Source organism: Sorex fumeus, unplaced genomic scaffold (assembly GCF_029834395.1).
Source record: "Sorex fumeus unplaced genomic scaffold, SorFum_2.1 ptg000098l, whole genome shotgun sequence".
NCBI classification, from domain to species: Eukaryota; Metazoa; Chordata; class Mammalia; order Eulipotyphla; family Soricidae; genus Sorex; species Sorex fumeus.
Genome location: NW_026606155.1, coordinates 63,465,459 through 63,489,349, shown reverse-complemented (window position 1 = coordinate 63,489,349; position 23,891 = coordinate 63,465,459). Strand labels below are relative to the sequence as shown.

Sequence of the window (23,891 nt, the reverse complement as noted above, 5' to 3'; positions counted from 1 at the left end):
GTTTCAGTGAAATGGTATCACCCTGCCAAACCCCTCTCTTGACATGAATGATCACTTCTTTGTAGAATGGTGAGATCCTGGTAGTGGATCCGTAATACAGCTCACGGAGGATCCTGATGTATTGAGTTTGAATGCCCTGATTGGCTAGGGCTTCAATGACTGTTTCAGTCTCAACAGAATCAAAGGCCTTCTTTAAATCAATGAACATTAGACAGAGCGGCATCTTGAACTCCTGAGAAACCTCAATGAGCTTGGTTTTCTTGTGGATATGGTTGGTCATGCTGAATCCTTTTCGAAACCTGGCCTGCTTGCATGGTTGTCCTTCTTCTAGTGTTCTGCCAATGCTATTGAGGATGACTCGAGTGAACAGCTTGTAGATGATAGACAATAGGCAGGTCGGGCGATAGTTGCCAATGTTGTGGATGTCTCCCTTCTTGTACAGTAGTACAGTCCTGCTGGTTTTCCATTGGGACGGAACCTTGCATTCAGACAGGTAGTGTGTGAAGAGCCAAGCCAGTGTATTGATGAGTACTGATGGCAGGTTCTTCAGGTGTTCAGGTCTGACCTTGTCTGGGCCAGGTGCTCTTTGTTTCTTTACCAACGAAATGGCATGTTGGATTTCGGAAGTAAAAATGTTGGGGACAACATATCCATCCTGTGGAATTTGGTGTGTGGGCAGGTGGATGTGGCTATCAAAGAGATCTGAGTAGAAGTCATGGATAATCTTCTCCATTGCCCTTCTGGAAGATGTGATATATCCATCAGGATGTTGAAGGATAGTCATCTTGGTCTTGTAGTTGGCGAAGGACAGGCGGGAATTACAAATGCTTTTCTCAGCTTCTGTTGCATCTCCAGAACTGCTGCTCTTCTCTCTTTGAGGTCTTCCTTTATTGCATCGCTGCAATGCTTTGCGAGCTCAGACGTTTGTTTGTGGTTGCCTGAGGCATGCGCCAAGCCAAGTTGGCGAATAACCTCAAGAGTTTTCAAAGACAGGCGTTTTTTTGTGGCTCTCTCTCTTGGCGTTCTTCGCACAATCATGGAGGTGCTGAACCATTCGATCGTATTTCTCGTCAATTTTGTCAGCGACGGCTTCTTCCCATATTGCTGCAATAGTGCCAAAAAGCTCCCAGTTGGTGGTCATTTCTGAAGTTCTCTTCTTAAACTTTGTAGGCCTTTCTCCCTGCTCTGTGAGGTAGAATTTTGCATGAAGTAAACAGTGGTCAGATCTTGCTTGGAATTTTGGGACAACAGCGACATCAGTCAGGCAAAACCGTCATTGAATATGATGTGGTCAATTTCATTGTGGAACCGTCCACCAGAAGACTCCCATTTCCAACATTTAGATTCAGCCTTCTGGAACTCTGAGTTACCATGGATAGTCTTGGTTGACATGATGAACTCAGACAGTCTCTCACCCTGTTCGTTCCATTCTAGGCCATGGGTCCCGATGTGGAGTTCTTCGATTGATCTTCTCAGTTCTATCTTGGCATTAAAATCACCAACAATGATCTTGTGGAAGGTGTGGTCTTCTTTATAGAACTTCTCCTGCTCCATGTAGAACTTCTCAATTTCTCCTTCATCATAATTGGATGTTGGTGCATAGACAACGAAGATAGAAACTGCCGGCAGTGAGCCACATCTTCTCAAGTGTAATTGTCCAATTCAGGTTGTTAGGCATTCGAATGAATCAATGCTCCTGGCCAAGTTTGTGTTGACAAGGACACCGACACCTCTGACGCCTCTTTTGTTGCATTTTCCAAGGAACAGTTTTCCAGTGTCGAAAATGGTGTGATGTGATTGATGCCTTCTGGTCTTGGTCAGACCAATGATGTTGTACTTGATCTTTTGCGCTTGTACCATCAGGTCCTTGATGGATGCATCTAATTGCCAGTGTACGTGATTTGAAAGTACAGATAATCATTTTTGTCTTTCTTCGTTTGGGCAGCCTAGTTTGGCCTTAAAATTTTATCAGCCTTTCCTTCCACATCCGTCTCAACGCTGCCATATTGCTGACTCCTTCAGGGTCAGGGGAATGAGACCCATTGTATTTATTGGTTTTGGCCTATCGAATATGCTACGGATAAATTGCTAGGCTCTGCCGTGTGGGCAGGATACTCTCAGTAGCTTGCCAGGCTCTCCAAGAGGGATAGAGGCTTTGGGGGCGGCCTCTAATCACCATTGTAGGTGTTCCTATGTTTCAAATCATATTTGACCCCTATCTAATATGGTGCGGCAATCCTGGAAGATGGGTATTAAGTGTCTTATGATGTTTCCGGAAAGCGTTCTGGAGCATGGTGGCGCTGGGTAGTGGCTGTAGTGGAGGTAGTGGAGGTCTGCTGGTGAGGTATTTTTCTGGTTCTGGTAGGGTGGGTCTTCTGTGTGTAATCCAATCCCTGGAACGCAGGCAGTTGGTGGAAGCAGACAGGGCAGGGTAGGGTGGGGCTCCAGTTTTTAATCCCTTCATCACCTGTGGTTGGTGGGAGCAGGCAGAGTATCTCTGTCCCTGGGTCCTTTGAGCCTGGAGTCCAAGGTCTCAGAGTTCCATATGACCCAGCCATACCACTTCTGGGAATATATAAGGAGGATGCAAAAATACACAGTAGAAATGACACCTACATCTGGATGTTCATTGCAGCACTGTTTGCAATAGCCAGACTCTGAAAACAACTTGAGTGCCTGAGAACAGATGACTGGTTAAAAAAAAAATTGGTACATCTACACAATGGAATACTATGCAGTTGTTAGGAAAGATGAAGTCATGAAATTTGATTATAAATAGATGGCCATGGAGACAGTATCATGCTAAGTGAAATAAGGCAGAAAGAGAGGCAGACATAGAGTGACTGCACTCATTTGTGGAATAGAAAATAATTAACACCCAAGGACAGTAGAGACAAGGGCCAGATTGCTCCATGGTTAGAAGCCTGCCTCTTGAGCTGAGGGTTTAGGCAGCTGGGGTAGAGAAGTCAATGATGGTTGGAGGGATTGCTTGGGGTAGGAGATGTGTGGTGAAAGTAAACTATTGACCAAACTTGATGGCCTCTCAGTATCTGTATTGCAAACCATATTGCTCAAAGGTAGAGAGAGAGTAAGAAGGGAATGGTCTGCCATAGAGGCAGGGGATGGGATTGGGTGGGGTGGGGGGTTGAGGGATACTGGGGACATTGGTGGTAGAAAATGTACACTGGTGGAGGAATGGGTGTTTGATCATCATATGACTGAAACTCAATCATGAAAGCTTTGTAACTGTATCTCACAGTGATTCAAAAAAAAGTAATAAATTAAAAAATAAAAATTTATTTATGGGTCTCTGAAGCAAGGGTAGTAGAGAGCCTACACAGTGGCACTAGAGTTGTTTTGTAGGGGGAATGCTGGTGCTTCTGGCAGTGTAGAGATGTGGAGGGAAGTTGTTCATCCTAACTCTAAGAAAGCCTGGAGATTTCAGTCACAAAACCTGCATACCTGAATTTTTAGCATGTTACTATCTTGGTGAGATCTGTCTCAAGACGATGGAATCCAGCTAGAGGCATGACAGTGATTTGGATTGTGGGAGCAAATGGCTGCCGGGGGCTCTGCTTGGGTGGGCAACAGACAAACTTGCTGACCTCTTATCTACCCTAATCTGTTGAGCCTTGTGTGTGTTCAAGATTAACTGTAGCTTTTGATCTTTTTTGAGATTTATGTATGGGCCTCTGAAGCAAGGCCGATAAATGAGCTTCTGTGGCTGAGTCAGGGTTGGCTTGTGGGCATGGTTCCACAAACTTTTGGTGGTTTAATTTCTCAGAAAACTTGGTCCTGAGTTGTTGAAGTCCAGCCAGAGGCATAATGATGATTTTGGGGTGTTAGGAAGACCAAGAGCACAATCAAACTGTTGATGCCCTTACCCCTCATGTCCAGGTTGAACCACAGATTGGTCCTGTACCCTCTGGACCCTAATGGCAACAGCAGCTGCAGCCTAGGCAGGGACCAGAACCAAGCCATGACTATTTCTGTGGATGGCTTGTGTTCTGGGTGGGCTGTAGTGACCAGTCTGGCATAACCGGCCCAGGGGCACAAGCCCCATCCTTGGTTACCAGACTGTTGGCTCTGAGGGAGACCCTCCTTCATAATATGCACATGCTGGTCCAGGGAAGAAATGGTGGTGGGAATGCCAAGCTGGCAGCGAGTTGCCTGAGCCAGCCTCCTATGATGGGGACCCGGGCACCCCCTCAACTTTGAGAGCCACACTCTGTAGTAATGCTAAGTTGGACCCAAGAGCTCTGTTCATTCACCCAAAACTTCTGCTGCTATAGTGGCCAACTATCCATAGCTCCAAGAGCTGCGGTAGCTATGTCAGCTTCTGAGCTCTCACAGTTGCCACCATTGTCTTCATAGTCCCACTCCCAACAGTGCTGCGCTTTGGGCACCAGTTTGTTTCCACTTAAAGCCACTTTTTTTGAGAGAAAATATTTAAAGCACACTTACAGTCATTCATGCAGAAATTTTATGACCCCATCAGCCCCGCCATTCAGAGTTCTGAGAGCTACTGAACTCTGCCGCTGCCCCCTCTCCTCTGTCTCATTTTTTCTCTTTAGAAGGAAAACTGACTTCTATAAAACAAACAAAGGCTATTTTAAATCCCTATTTTGCAGAGAAAGTTTTGACCAGATTATTTGATTTCTAAGTTTCATTTTCTTGAATGTATAGAATTCAAGATTTTTCTTGGTAGACTCTTGTATGTGGAATAGAGGCACTGGGAGAGATAAATTGGGAGTCTCTGATATACTAATGCTAGATGAGGAAATTGAAAAATTAGGCAGACTGTTTATATTCAGACAGTGAACTTATATTTTAACCTTGATATCTAGCTTTATTAGTAACCTGTTACTAATCAACGTTTTATGTTAGTAATCAACATTTTCAAACAAACTTTATATGTCTTTCAGTAAATCTTTGCTGATTTATGTTCAGGGTTAAGGCTCATGCCTTGCATGTACCTGGCCCCTTTTACATTCCTCGAACCACCTGGTCCCCAAACATCACTAGATACAAGCCTCATTTCCCTTTAGCACCACACAGATAGCCCTGATGGTCCTAGATACCACAAGGTCTGAGCTGCCTCCTTCTCAGGCCTTAGCAGTGAACCATTCATTGGGTCTTGCTGGTCTCCTGACTCCTTGAACAATACCTGGAAGGCTGTACTTCTCCTGCCCTCCAAGAGTAAAAATAAAGTATAGCACTTCACAAAATCTTATAATCCTTGGTTTTTTTATTTTTTTAAAAGTTCAGATATATACACATCACTTGTTAAATTCTTATAATTTTCTGTGCTTATTTATATAAGGATACATTATAAATACAAGCCCTCCTAAGGAACTAGACACATCAAAAAACAAACACTTCTGAAACTATGTGGTATGAGTAACAAAAAACTATGTGGTATGAGTAATAACAATCAAAAATTTTTTTTTTTGCTTTTTGGGTCACACCCGGCAATGCACAGGGGGTTACTCCTAGCTATGAGTCAGGAATTACCCCTGGCATTGCTCAGGGGACCATATGGGATGCTGGGAATCAAACCCGGGTCGGCCGCGTGCAAGGCAAACGCCCTACCCGCTGTGCTATTGCTCCAGCCCCAACAATCAAATTTTTAAAAGTGAAAAAACGCGGCCTCGGAGCTTATTAGAAAACCAGGTATGAGCCAGCGGTGTCAGGGCAAATGCAGTCTCATGGGACAGGGGGCAATAACAGCTCGTCCTTCATGCCCTACCGAGGTCACAAGTTGTCCCCCACGAGCAGCTCTCCGGCACAGCCATAACACCAGACGCACAGAAACCAATCTCGTAATTATCTGGCTCTTTGCAAAAATCCAAAATCGCGTGGCTGCGCAACATCCTATGGTTCTCATAACCAGCTCTAGAAGACAAATTACTTCACAATGCCTTTTCAGCAATTCTGATTGTTGGGGGCAAATTCTAAACAATAATGGTGCATCTTTTGTTGAAATAATGAATGTAATCAAAGTAGAGAGAGAGAGTTAAGTAGAAATCATCTACCTCACAGGCATTGGGAGGTGTGAGAGGGGGGTATATTGGGGTTCTTGGTGGTGAAAAATGAGTGAAGGGAAAGGCACTTAATCATTGTATGACCGAGACATAAACCTGAAAGCTTTGTAACTTTTCCCACAGTGATTCAATAAATATAAGAAGGAAAAAAAGTGAAAAAAATCAAATGTAAACCCATTTAATACAAAACAAAAGAAAAAAAGTCAGGACACAAGTGACAATTTTCTTTCATTTTTGTACTGGTATTCGATTTTTTTTTTTATGTAGGAGTACTGCTATTTATTCAGCCATTGATTAAGCTGATTGAATTGGGCATGAACTCAATATTACTTTTTTTTATTCAGAACATTAGTTTAATTTTATTTTATTTTATTTTTTTTTTTTTTACTGAAAGCCTGGCAAGCTACCTGTGACGTATTTGATATGCCAAAAACAGTAACAACAAGTCTTACAATTTGTTGTTAGATGTTACTGGTACCTGCCCAAGCAAATCGATGAACAACAGGAGGACATGACAGTGACACCATGAGATACAGTTACAAAGCTTTCCTGTTTGAGTTTCAGTCATACAATTATCGAACATCCAATCCTCCACCAGTGCACATCTTCTACCACCAATGTCCCCATTATTCCCATCTCCCAACCCTCCCCCTGCCTCTGTGGAAGACAGTCTACCCCATACTTCCTTTTGTATTGCTTGTTATGAATAGCATACAATGTTGCGTGGCTGCAAGAGTGGCCACTGGAATTCTAAAATTTGAGATAATTAGGGTCTGGAGAAATCTCAGCTTAGAGCTGCTTGGTTTGGAGATTCTTTTGTGTGTCTCTGGATCATGGCTGTTAAGGAGCTTAAGTAGCAGCCAGAGGCAATGTGTGGGCGTGACCTCCAGGGTCCCATGGGGTTGGGGAGTGGTGGGGGTGGGGGGGATGAGAGACCCGCCCATCCCCTATACCTTGAGGTCTGGACTTTGCTGTGACTGAACCCATGTACCTGCACTTCTCATTGGGTTTTGGAAGTTGGCGAACACCAGGGTGTTTAAGAAACAGGTGGAAGGATGAGACACCTGCCCTCATCTGAGGCATCCCAGGGTGAAGTCAGTGTGTCATAAGGTCCAGAGGCATCTCTACAGCAAGCTGCTCGGTTCGGAGATTCTTTTGTGTGTTTTTTCTTCATGGCCCTTGTTTCCATCTTTTCCAGAGAAATAAACTATTGGCATATGCCCTGCAGAATGCGCCTGCTCACACATATCGCATCACACTGTGCTGTCGACCCTAACTGTGGCTTTTGATCTCTTTTGAGATATATGGGTCTCTAAAATAAGGCCAGTATATGAGCTAGGGTAGCTGAGCCTGAGGTGGTTTGTGGGTGTGGCTCCCACATACCTAACTTTTGGCTGTTTAATTTCTTGGTAAACTTGGCCCCAAGTTGTCAGTGTATGGCCAAAGGCACAGCAGCAGTTTGGGGGTATCAGGAAGTCTGAAGATGCCAGGCTGCTGATGCACTCGCTCCATAGGTACAGGTTGATCTGCTGGTGGCACTATACCCCTTCATTTGTTTTTTAAGCTTGTGGCAAGCATTTGAATTCTTGTCTCTTGTTATGAGTATATCCCTGCCAGGAGTGTTCTAGAAAGAAGTTTTGCATTATTGAAAAGTTGGGTTAGACCTCTATCTAACAGCTTGCAACTTCTCTGCTTAGTGCTTTAGGAATGCCTCTGTTTAGTAAATGATAACATTCTGTACAGCTGTTCATTAATTCCTACGTGAACGCAAACTGAGTATTTTAGGATGGCTTTTGGAGGAAATTGTAGTTTAATACAAATTTAGAAAATTGTATATATGCATTTCTATTTTGATTGTGAGGTCATACTCAGTAGTGCTGAGGCTACTCCTGGTTCAGTGCTCAGGGGCGCTCCTGGTAGTGCGTTGGGAAATCTGTGGTACCAGAATTTTAACCTATGTCTCCTGCATGCAAAGTATGTGCTCCAATCCTTGAACTGTCTATCTCCCTGGCCCTCAGTACAAATTTAAATCTGAGTCCTGTGCACAATTCAGCTAAATCTTCCAAAGGAAATAAAATCACTTGATAATTTTGTTAAATGTATACACTGTTTTAACTTACTGCTCTTCCAGAAAACATGCCTTCTTTTATTTTCTTTTTCCAAAGAAAGTATCTTTTCCCTTTTTTTTTTGTAAGTGAACCCCGCCCTACACAAATGTTTTTAATGTAGGGAGATTCATGGTCACATTTAATTTTTTTAATTGTTGAATGAAATTTAATTCTTAATATTTAAAAAAAAATTAAAGTTAGCCACTTATCATCATCATCATCATCATCATCATCATCATCATCATCATCATCATGGTTTTAGGGCCACCTCTCGAGTCCAGGTGCTCAGGACTCACATCTAGCTTTGCACTCAAGGATCACTCCTGGTGGGGCTCAAGTTGCTAGATGTGGTACTGGCACTCGACCTCTCATCAAGACAAGTGCTTTACCTTTTATTTTGTCTCTCCAGCTCCTATAGGAACTTCAGTGATCACTAATTTAAAATAGTTTCTTTTGCAGGTGAAATCAAAACATGGTCGAGAGATTAATTAACTGACCGATGGTAATATAACTAGTAACAAAAATGACTAGATTTTAGATATATTAACTTTCCAGATTAAGACAAACTACTTAATGAGTAGACATCTGTTTTTTTGTTGATAGCTAGATTCATAGCCTTGATTTTTTGCTAAACTCTCCCTTTCCAGTGCGGTTTTAAAAAAATCATGATTAATGTCTGAATCAGAATTTAAAATCCAGAAACTGCATTGTAATAACTAGTACTTAAAATATAACTGCACATGGAGCTGCAATTTCTCACAGTTGATTTCCTATTTGATATAATTTATATCCCAAAATTTTTAGAATAAAACATACTGAGCCAATTTTAAAACTATTAGTTTCAAAAGCTGAGGTATTTTAAAATCTTTGTAAAGTGTTCTCTTTCTTTACAGGTTATTTGATTTTATTTGAACCCTCCCTCCCTCTCTCCCCGCCCCTTCCCTCCTTGCCCTTCCCCTCCCCATACCTTCTTTTCCTCCCCCACCCCTCCCTTCGCCTCCTCCCCTTCCTTTCCCATTCCCTCCCATCTCCTCCCCTCCCATCCCTCCCCCCACCCTTTCCCTCTCCGTTTTCTTACTCCTGACTCTTTGTATAGGGATCACAAGACAAATGCCCTACCTACTGTACTATCTCTCCTGCCCCTCCATATAACTTTCTTACGTAGATAGTTGGTAGGATAATGTGTTTATTTATTTTTTTTTTAGTTTTTGAGCTGCACCCAATGATGCTCAATGATCACTCCTGACTCTGCACCTAGGAGTCATTCCTGGCTGTGCTTGGGGTGTCAGGGATCAAACTCTGGTTGGCTTTTTTTCTAGAAAAGCACCCCCTTGCTATAGTGCCCTACCCACTGTACTGTTTCTCTGGCCCAGAATAATGTATCTTGATTTTAAATAAAACAAAAGTTTAATGGTATTCTATTTATTTTTTTTTCTTTTTGGGTCACACGTGGCAATGCTCAAGGATTACTCCTGGCTTTGCACTCAGGAATCACTCCTGGTGGTGCTCAGGGGACCATATGGGATGCTGGGAATCGAATCTGGGTCGGCCACATGCAAGTCAAACTTCCTACCTGCTGTGCTATTGCTCCAGCCCCTAATGGTATTTTATTGAGAGCTAAAATATTCTTCAATAGCACAAAGTAAGGATATTTACAGTCAACATTTCCATGGTTACTAAGATGTTTGTTGTAGAATGTAAGACTCTTATATAAAGGGAGAGTGCTCAAGTGGAAGAACAGATTGCTTCACATGTGCAGGATTCTGAATTCTTTCCCTGGCACCTTATGCCCATCCTGCCCTACTGTCAAGTGTAGGTCTAGTAGTATCCAGGCACTGCCAGACCACTAGGCCAACCATGCACAGGACTGTCAAGCCCATATGGCCAGACTGTATGTTGCTGTGAGTGACCTTACTGAAAAATAAGTCTCTTGGATCAGAGAGACAGCTCAGTAGACTTTGTGTGCATACTTCCAACCCATGTGTGGATTTCATCTCTCCCTGAATACCACTGGCAACTACCCCTAAATTCAGAAGTAGCTTGGAAGGATCCTTGACCACTTTTAGGTGTGTGACCCAAAAGCAAAACCAAAAATAAGCAACAACCCCTCCCTCTCCACCCCACGCAGCACTTTTAAAGGAGCATTTAAAGAAAGAACACTTGACATGCCATAAAATTACTAAGAAATAAATAAAAGAAAGCTTATAGGTACTTAATTCAGTGGTAGAATATATACCTTCCACATATGAAGCCCTGAATTCAACCCTGGCACTACATAAAAATAATAAATGAAACACACACACACACACACACAAATAAATGAAATACTATATTTAACCAAAAGAAAACTAATAGAAAATGAATGATTATTCTGTTTCTTAATGTTAACTAAGCATAAAATTTTCTATGCACCTTCACAATTTGTGTGTGTGTGCACATTTATAAAATGAAAGAGAAATATAGTAAAGCTCCTATGTTCTTGGGGAAATGAGATATCTTTAGGGCGTGGAGACTGTCATAACTAAATCTGCATTTCTTGGGTCAGACCTAGGTTCATTATCCCATTTCCATCTCTCATCAGCATTCTGTCTTTGGACAGGCCCTCAAGACCTTAACTTCTGTAATCCTTAACATTGTATATTATATAATCTCTTTTACGATCATGATCATCCTGTTGTTTGTTGATTGCCTTGAGCAGGCACCAGTAACGTCTCCTTCGTGCTAGCCCTGAGATTTTTAAAAGTGCCATATTCAAGGCTCTTTCAGGGTTAGGAGAATGAGACCCATCATTGTTACTGGTATTTGGCAAATTGGGTATGCCACAGGGTATGGGCAGGTTACAATCAGTAGCCTGCCAGGTTGTCCAAAGTAAGAATGAGTTAATAAGATGTTGTGCGGCCACGTGCTTCCAGGAGCTGGGTTTTATAGTCTCTGGGTCTTGGCTGTTGATGGAATTACACAGCGCAGGGGACCAGTTGGTGGGTGTGACCCCGGCCTACTGGAAGATGGAGGATCTGGGTAGAGGATGCTCAGCCCCAATCCGAGCAGGCTTGGAGATCTCAGCCCCAGGACCTGCATGCCATTGTTCCTCTGCTGGTACCTTCATGCGTGTGGAGAGTGGTCTCAGCATGGTTGTGGCTAGTTCTGGAGTTCTTGGGCTACCGGAACTCTGCTCGGGGCGGGGAGGGAAACTCAATTGCCCCCCTCCAAGGTGCTCTGGCGAGGAAGGCCAGGCGCGGGGGCAGGAGACTTTGCGTTGTTCTCTTCCAGGAGAACTTTTACAGAGTGACTAAATCAGTATGTAAAAGGTATTTAACATCTATAAGAGATGTACTGTAAACCTATGCATTTATTTCTTCTTTATCCACTTTACTTCATTATTCACTAGCTTAATTCTACTTGATAGACCCTATGACTCAAAAGTAGAATCTCAGATGACTAAGAAATACACTCTTCTCGGACAGTTATTCAAATCAGCCCTAGCATGCAGTGGTTGGGTAGATTGACCTCCTTGAGCAATGATGTCTCTGAAGTAGTATTACATCCTAAAGAACTATCAAAACCATTGACATGAGTGCAAATAGTCTAAGTAGAGCTCTTGACAGCTTCTATTGCAGCTATATTTATGCCTATTTAGGACCATGAATCTTTCCATTTACATTTTTACCCTAAGAATTTCTGGCTAATATTTTGGACACTTGGTTCTGCCATTTGTGTGTATGTGTAGGTATAAGCATAAGTGTAGGTATAAGCAATTGTCTTAAAGTGGGACTCTAGATAACAGAGATATTCCCATAATTAACCCTTACTTTTGTGGTAGTCATTATTTTTGTGACGTTTTACTGTTTCATCTGCAGTATGGACTTTTACGTGGACCCTGTCACCTGGCCTGATTATTAATTTCTTTACATGCTATGTCAAAATTAGGTACAAAGTTACCTAAGTTTCTTTTGGTGAGCTGATGCTGTGTCTAAATTGTCACGCCAATCTGCTTTATAACTCTTCTAACTCTTCTAGAACAACTGAGAAAATGGAAGATAAGGATTAAGAGAAAGAGAAAGAATAAAGTTTCTCTTACTTCTCTAAGCATTACCGTTATTCCTTGGGTTGATAGTGCCTTAGAGACCAGTTCTCCTTAAACTGTTTCCACTTGCAACCCCTTTTTGTTCAGGAAATACAGTATGGATGAACACTACCAGAAACTCCTTTGATTCATTATAATTTTTAATTTTTGGTTATTGGATATTTAGAAAATTTTCATTGTTGCCAAAGTTTTTTCATTTTCCCCGCCCCCATATAGTTATGATGCCCAGTATGATGCACAGTTTAAGAATCTAGGCCTTAGAGGGATTTACTCAAATTGCACTCCCTGCGATACATGTTTTCCATTTAAAAGGAAGACATCTGAAAATATATTTGAGAATTTTATCATTTGAAAGAGTGAAAATATTGTGGAAGACTGTATCTTTATAACTTGGGTGATGTGTTCTCATTTTATAACTGGATCAGTTCTTAATCAAAAATAATCTCAAGAATAAGTTTATTATGTCTATTGCAAAATCAATTTTTATCTTGCAGTAGGCCATCAACTCAAGTAAAACTTTTTTTATTCAGATTTTTATTGTGGTATTTATATTTAAATAATGTGAACTTTATAGCAGCTTTCTTTTAGTAACCAAAATAAGATGCAAAGTTTCATGAATATGCAACTGGGAAAAGCAAAAGTTATGGCTTGGATTTAAAGGAAAAATATATTACGTTTTTACTGTACATAAAATACTTCACATGGCAGAATTTTAATTTTAGCAGTATTGTAAAATTGTAAGGATCAAGTTAATTCTTAGAACCACTGAATGGCTGTTGATTTAACCCACTAATTAGGAGGGTTGTGGATATAAACAGGTAGTTCAGAAATGCATAAAGGAAGGTTTCTTTTATTGGGGAACTTACATTGAAGTTGGGAGATATTTATGTATAAATAGTTACCTTGGGATTCTTAGAATTTGAATATCCATTTTAACTCTGGAAGTGAGTTGAATCAAAAATCATAGGAGTTTGATTATTTTCCTGACAAACCTGTCCATGGTCTGAGACCAGGTTAACTGTATTTCCTATGCCAGTTGAGGCATGGTTTGGTGCCTGGGTAAAGCACAGCAGTGTTGTCAATTGATGTTCTTTGAAATTGTTTGTCAGTGTGCCAGTATTGGGTGTTTTAGTCCAGGGAATATAAAATTTAAAAAAAAAACTATTTTGTAAATGATTTCATAGAGAATCCAGTATAACTGTTTTTACATCAAGGAACCCACATTAAAAGTGAACAATAATTTATGTTCATTAGTTAGCCATTCTCTTAAAATGTGTAATTACGACAGAGGCTGGCACACATCCAGAAGAACAAAAGCAAGCAGTGTTGGCGTGGATGTGGGGAGAAAGGGACTCTTCTTCATTGTTGGAAGGAATGCCGACTGGTCCAGCCTTTCTGGAAAACAATATGGATGTTTCTCAAAAAACTAGAAATTTAGCTCCCAATTAACCCAGCAATACCACTTCTGGGAATATATCCTAAGGGTACAAAAAAGCACAGTAGAAATGACATCTACACCTATGTGTTCATTGCAGCACTATTTGCAATAGCCAGAATCCGGAAACAACAATCCGAGAACAGATGACTGGTTAAGAAAATTCAGTATATCTGCACAATGGAATACTATGCAGTTGTTAGGAAAGAAGAAGTCATTGAAGTCATGAAATTTGCTGATGAGTGGATAGTCATGGAGAGTATCATGCTAATGGAAATGAGTCAGAGAGGGACAGACAGAATAACTGCATTCATTTGTAGAATATAAATATCGTAATATGAGACTAACACCCAAGGAGACAGTAGAGACAAGGGCCAGAAGATTGCTCCATGGTTCGAAGCCTGCCTTCTGAGCCAGCGGAGAAGGCAGCTGTGATGGAGAAGGCATCACTAAGTCAATGATGGAGGGTTTGCTCAGGATGGCAGATGTATGGAAAATAGATAAAGGACCAAACATGATGGCCTCTCATTATCTGTAATCTGTATGGCAAACCATAATACCCATAAGTAGAGAGAGTAAGAGGGCAATTATCTGCCATAGAGACAGTGGGAGGGATGGGATGGGGTGTGGGGAAGGGATACTGGGGGTTTTGGTGGTGGAAAATGTACACTGGTGGAGAGATGGATGTTCCATCACTGCATGACTGAAAAACAAACATAAAAGTTTTGTAACTTTAGTTCACGATCATTTAATAAAAGAAAAATGTATAATCAAATCAGTACCATGTACTTGTGTTTGGGAAATTAAATAGAGCCCTAAAAGATAAGTCCATATATGATACCAGATTTTGATAACTTTTCTGAAGAAGTGTCAATATTTTTCAGAAGACAGAGTCAGGGAGGGAATGAGTTGACTGGGTGTGGGGTGTGAGGGAACTCTTTTTAGAAAGTCCAAACTCACTCCTGTTCCTTGAGTGCACCAGACAGACCCCTGGGAGGGCCTTCCCTTGCCATCTCTGCAACAAGTTGCTCGGGTCCAAGATTTGTTTGTGTGTCTCTGGATCATGGTCATGTGGGAGCTTAAGTAGATGGTGGCCGTGTGTGGGCGTCAAGGAGATGCATTTTAGGTGGACCCCTTTTTAGTGGTGATAGAGACAAACTGGATGGGCTGTGAAGAAATGGACTGGTGTGAAGGATTTAAATCAGGAGATAGAAAAAGACCTTAATCCTGTGGTCTGGCCCTTATACATGATGGGATGAACATGTTGGCTTATTGTCTACCCACATCCCATCTGCCGATCTTGTATGGCCCGAGAATGATGTACAAATGACCCTTGGGAGATGAAAGACTTCCTTTCCCTGCTTTGTGTATTTATTTATTTGAATTTTGGACCACACCCATTGTTGCTCAGGGCTTTCTCCTGCCTTTGCAGTCAAGGATCTCTCCTGGTGGTGCTCTGGGGACCATCTGTGGTGCCAGGGATCAAACTCAGGTCAGTCACATGCAAGTCAAGCGGCTTTTAAGTGATAGGTGACCTTGACCTTGGTTCAGTTATGGTGTGTGTGTGTGTGTGTGTGTGTGAGAGAGAGAGAGAGAGAGAGAGAGAGAGAGAGAGAGAGACAGAGACAGAGACAGAGAGAGAGAGAAGATGTATTTGAGACACTTTGAGAAGGCGTAATTACGTGTGTAGGGAATAATTTGCTTTTGGTAACTAAAAAAGGATTTGGGGCTCATTCACTGACTAGGGACTCAAGCAATGTTTGTCAACATTTTTTTCCTATCAAAGTTCCCTTACAAGCCTGTTTCCTTCCTGTGGTTCCCTTGGAACTTTGCTCCCCACCCTCTTTTATGTGATTTTCACCTGTGGCCTAGTTGGAAGATACTGCTCTGAAAGGAGGAGCTATCTGAGGAAAGCCTCAAGTAACCCAGAGAACTGTCTAAACTGAGGTTGAATTGAGGTATTTAATTATAGAGCTGGCTATTGTACTCAATACCTCTTTTGCAAACCACAACACCCAAAAGGAGAGAGAGAACAGAGGGTAATGCCCTGTCACAGCGGCAGGGTGAGATGGGGGGATGGGGAGTGGGAGGGATACTGGGATCCATAGTGGTGGGAAATGGGCACTGGTGGAGGGATGGGTACTTGATCATTGTATAATCGAAACCCAAGCACAAAATTTGTAAGTCTACAACTGTACCTTGTGGTGTCTCACTAAAAAAATTTGAAAAAAAATTATAGAGCTGAATTTCTAGATTTTTTAGAAAATTCCTGAAACAAATAGTCAAAATATTAATGGTGTTATAGTCGTATATTTTTCTTATTATTAAGTTTTTTATTTCATTAATGTTTTTAAAAGTTTTTTATTTTTTTTAATTTGCAGTGCAGGGATAAAACCCAAGGTCTTACATTTGCTCCACTGCTGTTTCGTGTTTTATTTTTACGAAAAAAAAAAAATTTATTGTGGTAACAGGGTTTGTGACAGTTTGAATATTATTGTTTTATACTTGTAATGCTATGTCACTGCCCCATTTATGTTTTTTTTTTAATTATGTTGGAATTTTTTGGGCCAGTGGAATGGTACAGAAGTTAGGGCGGCACTTATCTTGCGTGTGGCTAACTGGCTTCAGTGCCCAGCATCCCAAGAGTAATTCCTGAGTGCAGAGTCAGGAGTAACCCCTCAGCATTGCCAGGTGTGGCACAAAAACAAAAACAGCAAACAGACAAAAAAATTATATTGCAATTTTTATCAGAAAAATTTGAAAGAATACAAAGCTAGGACTTCCTTAGATGAACTAATGCACTTTTCCCAGTAAAAATCCATGATTATCCTGAGTAGATACCTGCTGTGGACTTTATTGCCTTGTGTATAAAGGGTCATTTGAAAACCTAATATTTTTCTTCACTAAATATCTGCTCAAGCAGGAACTCTGCTCAGATCTCATAGTCTCACCCTGGGCTCAGTTCCAGGCCTACATGAAACTTATTTAGGTTTCCTTGTTTATTTTTGTTTATACCATTAATGCTTCAATAGTAGGTGTTTTATATGGTGACATGGTCAGTATTATCTTTCAGGTCGACTGGGGGCAGCTGGATTATTTAGTTGTTGACATGCCACCAGGAACTGGAGATGTGCAGTTATCAGTCTCACAGAATGTTCCCATTGCAGGTGAGTCTTGGCTTAAAGTGATTTGTGCTGTCTTCGATGTTTTGCTGTTGCCATAAGAAATAGTAAATTAAATGTCAGGCAAACATTTTTGTGTCTTAAAAAAATCACTTGTAAAATTTCCCTTAGAGGTAAGATTGAATTTGTAGATCGAATTCTTTTAAAATATTACAGAATAAGTATGTTTACAAAAACATGAAGACACTTTGAAAAGATGATGGTATATTTCTCTGTTCCAGAAAAACGGTAACACTTAAGTATTATTTAGGTAGAATATGGTGGTTTGTTTTACAGTTGTTCAACCAATACAGAGTAATGCCTCATACTGAGTGACAGATGCTTTTTATGTTGGGGTGGCATCTGGATGTGCCTGGGACTTATTCCTGGCTCTGTCATGATCACTCCTGGCAGCACATGGGGGACGATAGGTGGTGCCAGGGACTGAACCAGGATTCGTCACATGCAAAGCAGGGCCTAATCCCAATACTATCCTTTTGTCCCTTGGTAAAATATTTATGGAACCAATTCTAAAGATTAATAATTATTAGTAAAATATGGCCTTTGAGTATATCTGACACTGACACTGTCCTCCCATTGTTCATCAATTTGCTCGAGCGGTCCCAGTAATGTCTCCATTGTGAGACTTCTTGTTACTGTTTGGCATATTGAATACTCTTGGTAGCTTGCCAGGCTCTCTGAGAGGGGCGGAGGAATCGAACCTGGTTCGGCCAGGCTGGCTGTGTGCAAGGTAAACACCCTACCGCTGTGCTATCACTCCAGCCCTATAACTATGAAAATTATAGTATGCTAATTGTGTGATATTAAAGACAAGAAAGCTAAGGGAAGAAGGTAGGGCACCTGGGTTCGATTTCTGGCACCCCATACATTCCACCTACCCTCCTCCAGGACTGATCCCTGAGCTCAGAGCCAGGAGTAAGTCCTGTGTATTGCCAGGTATGGCTCCCAGACAAACAAAAAAAGACAAGAAAACTATTAATGTATCAGCTTATATTCATTTTCCAGTACTTCTGTAGAGTATTGGAATATACTTCTCTTTTATGTTATGGAATTTAACTTTTGTGTTAGTTCTGTTTTTAGGGATTTTATTGGATTCCACTGAGGAAATAATTATAAATCTTTCACATGTAAAGACTTTTGAAAATTGAAAGACTTTTTCTTCGGGGGAATTCCCAAGCTCTGCTAAGGAGGCTGAGGGGTCACCTCGGGCACTGCTAAGCCTGCCTGTGTGGGCGTGGAGAGTTCATTTCTGGGGCTGGTGTTGTGTGGGCCCAGCTGTGTTGGGGCTGCCAGCTCACACATGGCGGTGCTTGTGGGTTATTCCTAGCTAAATGCTCACTCCCTGTGGTGCTAAGGGACCATGAAGCTGAAAATCAACCAGGAGTCCTGCTTGCAAAAATGTTCTTCAGTCCTTTGGGCCATGAATTGCAGATAATGGAACATCAGTTACTTAATAGATAATAAATACCCAAGAGATATTGCCAGTTTTGTTTATCAGAAGATTTAGATTTTAGGTTTGTAATAAGAGAAATACATTATTTAGAAATATCACTATGGTCTCAATATGAATATCGGTATTTTCATGTTCGAGTATATTTATAATCCTGAAGGAATTTATGACTTTTTTCTTTGTTGAGATGAACTATAAAGTGTGACATGGGAGTAAAGTGAGGTGACACAGGAAAATAATTTGTCCTTTTGTAATCAGTGTGTTATATAGTCACTCTTTCTCATTTTTGCAGTTTGGGGACTTTCATATTTCTAAATGTTAAAAACACTGATGAAATGTCTGTTTGTGATGAAATAAAATATAATCCCAGCACTTTGAAATGTCTATTTCAGGTTTTTAAATTTTTACATTATTCACATGGGTAATACTTGGATACAATTGGACTAAATTATCATTTATTCCCTAAGCTGTCACTTAGTACCTTGAAAAAGTTTAATTTACTTAACATAGATAACCCAATGTCCCTAAGCAATTTACTTTTGTTTAGTCAGATAAGACACTGCTATTCGGATGAAATATATGATTATATCACTGTATTTTAATTTGTGTTCATACTCTAGAATCTGCAATGTATAGATTAGAGTTAAGATTTGTTTTTCTTTTGAGGATTCCTTCTTTTTTTTTTTATCTGTAAATTTTTTTTTTTTATTAGTGAAGCACCATGAGGTACAGTTGTAGATTTACAAATCTTTGTGCTTGGGTTTCGGTCATACAATGATCAAATACCCATCCCTCCACCAGTGCCCATTTTCCACCACCATGGATAATATCCCCCCCACCCCCCTCCCACCCTGCCTCTGTGGCAGGGCATTCCCCTTTGTTCTCTCTCTCCTTTTGGGTGTTGTGGTCTGCAAAAGAGGCATTGAGTGGCAAACATGTTCAGTCCATAGTCTACTTTCAACATGCATTTCCCCTCCTGGGAGGATCCTCCAAACACCCTTTATTTGGTGCTCCCTTCTCTATCTGAACTGCCCTTTCCCCTAGAATACCTGGCTGGCCTCTAAGCTATGGAGTAATCCTCCTGGTGTTGATCTCAGCTGTTCTTAGGTATTAATCTCATATTTTGTTGCTTTATATCCCCCAGGTGAATGCAATCTTTCTATCTTCTGTCTATCCCTCTCTTTCTGACTCATTTCACTTAGCATGATACTTTCCATATTGTACCACTTGTATATAAATTTCATGACTTCATCTTTTCTAAGAGCTACATAGTACTCCATTGTGCAGATGTACCAAAGTTTCTTTAACCAGTCATCTGTTCTTGGGCATTCAGGTTTCTTCCAGTTTCTGGCTATTGTAAAGAGTGCTGCAATGAACAAACAAGTGCAGATGTCACTTCTACTATACTTTTTTGCCTCTCTGGGGTATATTCCTAGGAGTGGTATCGCTGGGTCAAATGGGAGCTCGATTTCTAATTTTTTGAGAAACATCCGTACTGTTTTCCAAAAGGGCTGAACTAGTCGGCATTCCCACCAACAGTGAAGGAGTGTCCCTTTCTCGCCACATCCACGCCAGCATAGGTTGCTTTTGTTCTTTTGAATGTGGGCCAGTCTCTGAGCTGTGAGATGGTATCTCATTGTGGTTTTGATCTGCATCTCCCTGATGATTAATGATGTAGAGCATTTTCTCATGTGCTTTTTTGCCATTCGGATTTCTTCTTTGAGAAAGTTTCTGTTCATTTCATTGCCCCATTTTTTTAATGGGTTTGGATGTTTTCTTCCTGTGGAGTTCAACCAGTACTTTGTATATCCTTGATATCAATCCCTTGTCAGATGTGTATTGGGTGAATATCCTTTCCCATTCTGTAGACTGTCTTTGTATTTTGGTCACTGTTTCTTTGGAGGTTCAGAAGCTTCTTAGTTTAAGATAGTCCCATCTATCTATCTCTGTTTTTACTTGCTCGGCCAGTGGCATGGCATCTTTGAAAGTACCATTAGCCTCAATGTCATGGAGGGTTTTGCCAACTTTGTCTTCAATGTACCTTATGGATTCTGGTCTGATGTTGAGGTCTTTAATCCATTTTGATCTTACTTTTGTACATGGTGTTAGGCAGAGTTCTGAGCCCATTTTTTTGCATGTAGCCGTCCAGTGATGCCAGCACAATTTGTTAAAGAGGCTTTCCTTACTCCACTTCACATTTCTTGCACCTTTATCAAAGATTAGATGAACATATGATTGAGGGGAGATGTCAGTGTATTCAACCCTGTTCCATTGGTCTGCAGTTCTGCTTTTGTTCAAGTACCACGCTGTTTTAATTATTACTGCTTTGTAGTAGTACAGTTTGAAGTTAGGGAGGTGGATTCCTCCCATTTTCTTTTTCGCAAGAATTGCTTTAGCTATTCGTGGGGGCTTATTGTTCCATATAAATTTCAGGAGTGTTTGCTCCATTTCTTTGAAGAATGTCATGGGTATCCTTATAGGCATTGCATTGAATTTATACAATGCTTTTGGTAGTATTGCCATTTTGACAATGTTAAGTCTCCCGACCCATGAGCAGGGGATATCTTTCCATTTCCTCATGTCCTCTTTTATTTCCTGAAGTAGCGTTTTGTAGTTTTCTTTGTACAGGTCCTTTACTTCCTTAGTTAAGCTGATTCCTAGGTACTTGATTTTCTGGGGCACAATTGTGAACGGGATTGTTTTTTTCATGTTGCTTTCTTCTCTCTCACTGTTTGCGTATAGGAAAGCCATGGACTTTTGGGTATTGATGTTATAGCCGGCAACTTTACTATACGAGTCTATTGTTTCTAGGAGCTTTTTGGTGGAGGTTATTGGGTTCTCTAAGTATAGTAACATATCATCTGCAAATAGTGAGAGCTTGATTTCTTCCTTTCCTACCTGAATGCCCTTAATATCTTTTTCTTGCCTAATCGCTATTGCAAGTACTTCCAGTACTATATTGAACAGCAGTGGAGAGAGTGGGCATCCTTGTCTCGTCCCTGATCTTAGAGGGAAGGCTCTCAGTTTTCCCCCATTGAGGATGATGCTTGCTGTAGGGTTGTGGTAGATGGCTTTAACTATGTTGAGGAAAGTCCCCTCTATACCCATTTTGGCTAGGGTTTTCATCATAAATGGGTGCTGGATCTTGTCAAATGCTTTCTCTGCATCTATTGATATAATCATATGCTTTTTATCTTTTCTTTTGTTGATATGGTGGATTATGTTGATTGATTTCCGAATGTTAAACCGTCCTTGCATTCCTGGGATGAATCCTACTTGGTCATGGTGTATGATCTTTTTGATGAGTAGTTGGATTCTATTTGCTAGTAGTTTGTTGAGAATCTTTGCATCTGTGTTCATCAGGGATATCGGCCTGTAATTCTCTTTCTTTGTGGTATCTCTGTCTGCTTTTGGTATCAGTGTGATATTCGCTTCGTAGAAACTATTCGGAAGTGTTTTTGATATTTCAATTTCGTGGAAAAGCTTGAAGAAGATTGGGATTAAGTCCTTTTTAAAGATTTGGAAGAATTCACTAGTGAAACCATCCCGGCCATGGCTTTTGTGCTTGGGGAGACTTTTTATTACCATTTCAATTTCCTTGATGGTGATAGGTCTGTTCAGGTATTCCAGGTCTTCTTGGTTCAGCCTTGGGAGTCTGTAGGAGCCTAGGAATTTATCCATTTCCTCGAGGTTTTGATGTTCCGTGGCATAAAGCTTCTCAAAGTACTCCCTGAGGATCCTTTGATTTTCTGTAGTTTCTGTTGTGATGACCCCCTTTTCATTTCTGATTCGGTTTATTAGGGTTTTCTCTCTCCCTTTCTTTGTGAGTTTTGCTAGAGGCTTATCGATCTTGTTAATTTTCTCGAAGAACCAGCTCTTGGTTTCATTGATCTTTCGGATTGTTTTTTGGGTTTCCATCTCGTTAATCTCTGCTCTGAGTTTTATTATTTCCTTCCTCCTGTTCGGGTTGTGCTCCTTTTGTTGGTCCTTCTCCAAGCTCTTAAGCTGTGAGGTTAGTTTATTTATGTGGGCTCGCTCCTCCTTTCTGAGGAATGCTTGTAGAGCTATAAACTTTCCTCTTAAGACAGCTTTTGCTGTGTCCCATAAGTTTTGGTAACTCGTGTCCTCATTTTCATTCGTTTCTAGGAATCTTTTGATTTCCTCTTTGATTTCCTGTCTAAGCCACTCGTTGTTCAATAGTGCACTGTTTAATTTCCAGGTGTTTGATTTAGTTTTCTGTTTTTGTATGTGATTTACTTCTAATTTCAGCGCATTATGGTCTGAGAAGATTGTTGATACAATCTCTATCTTCTTAATTTTATGGAGGTATGTTTTGTTGCTCAGCATGTGGTCTATCTTGGAGAATGTTCCATGTACGCTTGAGAAGAATGTGTATTCAGCCTTTTGAGGATGAAGTGTCCTGTATATATCTACTAAGTCCCTTTCTTCCATTGTTTCCCTCAGATTAAGTATGTCCTTGCTAAGTTTGAGTCTGGTTGATCTATCCAGAGGTGACAAATCGGTGTTGAAGTCTCCCACTAGTATTGTGTTGCTATTGATGTCTTTTTCCAAATCTATGAGTAGTTGTTTTAAGTACTTTGCTGGTCTCTCATTAGGTGCATATACATTTATTATTGTAAGTTCTTCCTGTTGTACAGATCCTTTGATCACTAAGAAATGGCCTTCACTGTCTCTTATGACCTTTTTCACTCTGAAATCGATGTGGTCTGATATTAAGGTGGCTACCCCAGCTTTTTTATGGGAGCTGTTTGCCTGTAGGATTGTTTTCCAGCCTTTGACTCTGAGTCTGTGTTTGCTTTGACTATTAAGGTGTGTTTCTTGCAGGCAGCAGAATGTTGGGTTCAATTTTCTAATCCATCCTGCCACTCTGTGTCTTTTAATTGGTGCGTTTAGCTCATTGACATTGAGAGAGATTATTGTTATGGGATTTTGTCCCATTGTTCTGTTGAAATTAGGTGTATTTGAGGGGCCTGTCCTGTCTTAAAGTAGCCCATTTAGTTGTACTTGTAACCATGGTCTTCAGTCTATGAAGTTCCCGAGCTGTTGTTTGTCTGTGAAACTGTGTGTTGTTCCTTCTATTATGAATGAGAGTCTCGCTGGGTAAAGTATTTTTGGAGAGGCATTTATTTCATTGAGTTTTTTCACTATGTCCCACCACTGTTTTCGGGCCCTGAGGGTTTCATCAGAAAAATCAGCTGTGAATTTTAAGGATGCTCCTTTGTAAGAGATTTCTTTCTTTGATCTTGCTTCTTTCAGAATTTTGTCTCTGTCTAAAGTTTTGGTCATTTTGATCAGGATGTGTCTTGGGGTATTTTTGTTCCCCGCCCCTTTCCCCCGAGGATTCCTTTCTTATATCCTAAAATTTAACCAGTGTGTTTCTTTATTCCAATTTTTAGTTGTCTGCCTTGTAATAGGTAATTGATATTATATGAGGTAAAAGTAAAGGTAAAGGCCCTCCCGTTGATCATCGATTTGCTCGAGTGGGCCCAGTAACGTCTCCATTGGAGACTTTGTTGTTACTGTGTTTGGCATATCGAATACGTCACAGGGAGCTTGCCAGGCTCGCC

General features: G+C 40.8%; 1 protein-coding gene across 1 annotated transcript in view; it reads left to right on the top strand.

Annotated features, from left to right (window-relative positions):
- NUBPL (NUBP iron-sulfur cluster assembly factor, mitochondrial) overlaps positions 1-23,891 on the top strand; it is a 286,873-nt gene that overhangs the window by 186,992 nt on the left and 75,990 nt on the right. The window contains exon 7 of the mRNA XM_056133666.1: positions 16,745-16,838. Coding sequence (XP_055989641.1) covers positions 16,745-16,838 — 94 coding nt within the window. The remainder of the gene's footprint in view (positions 1-16,744; positions 16,839-23,891) is intronic.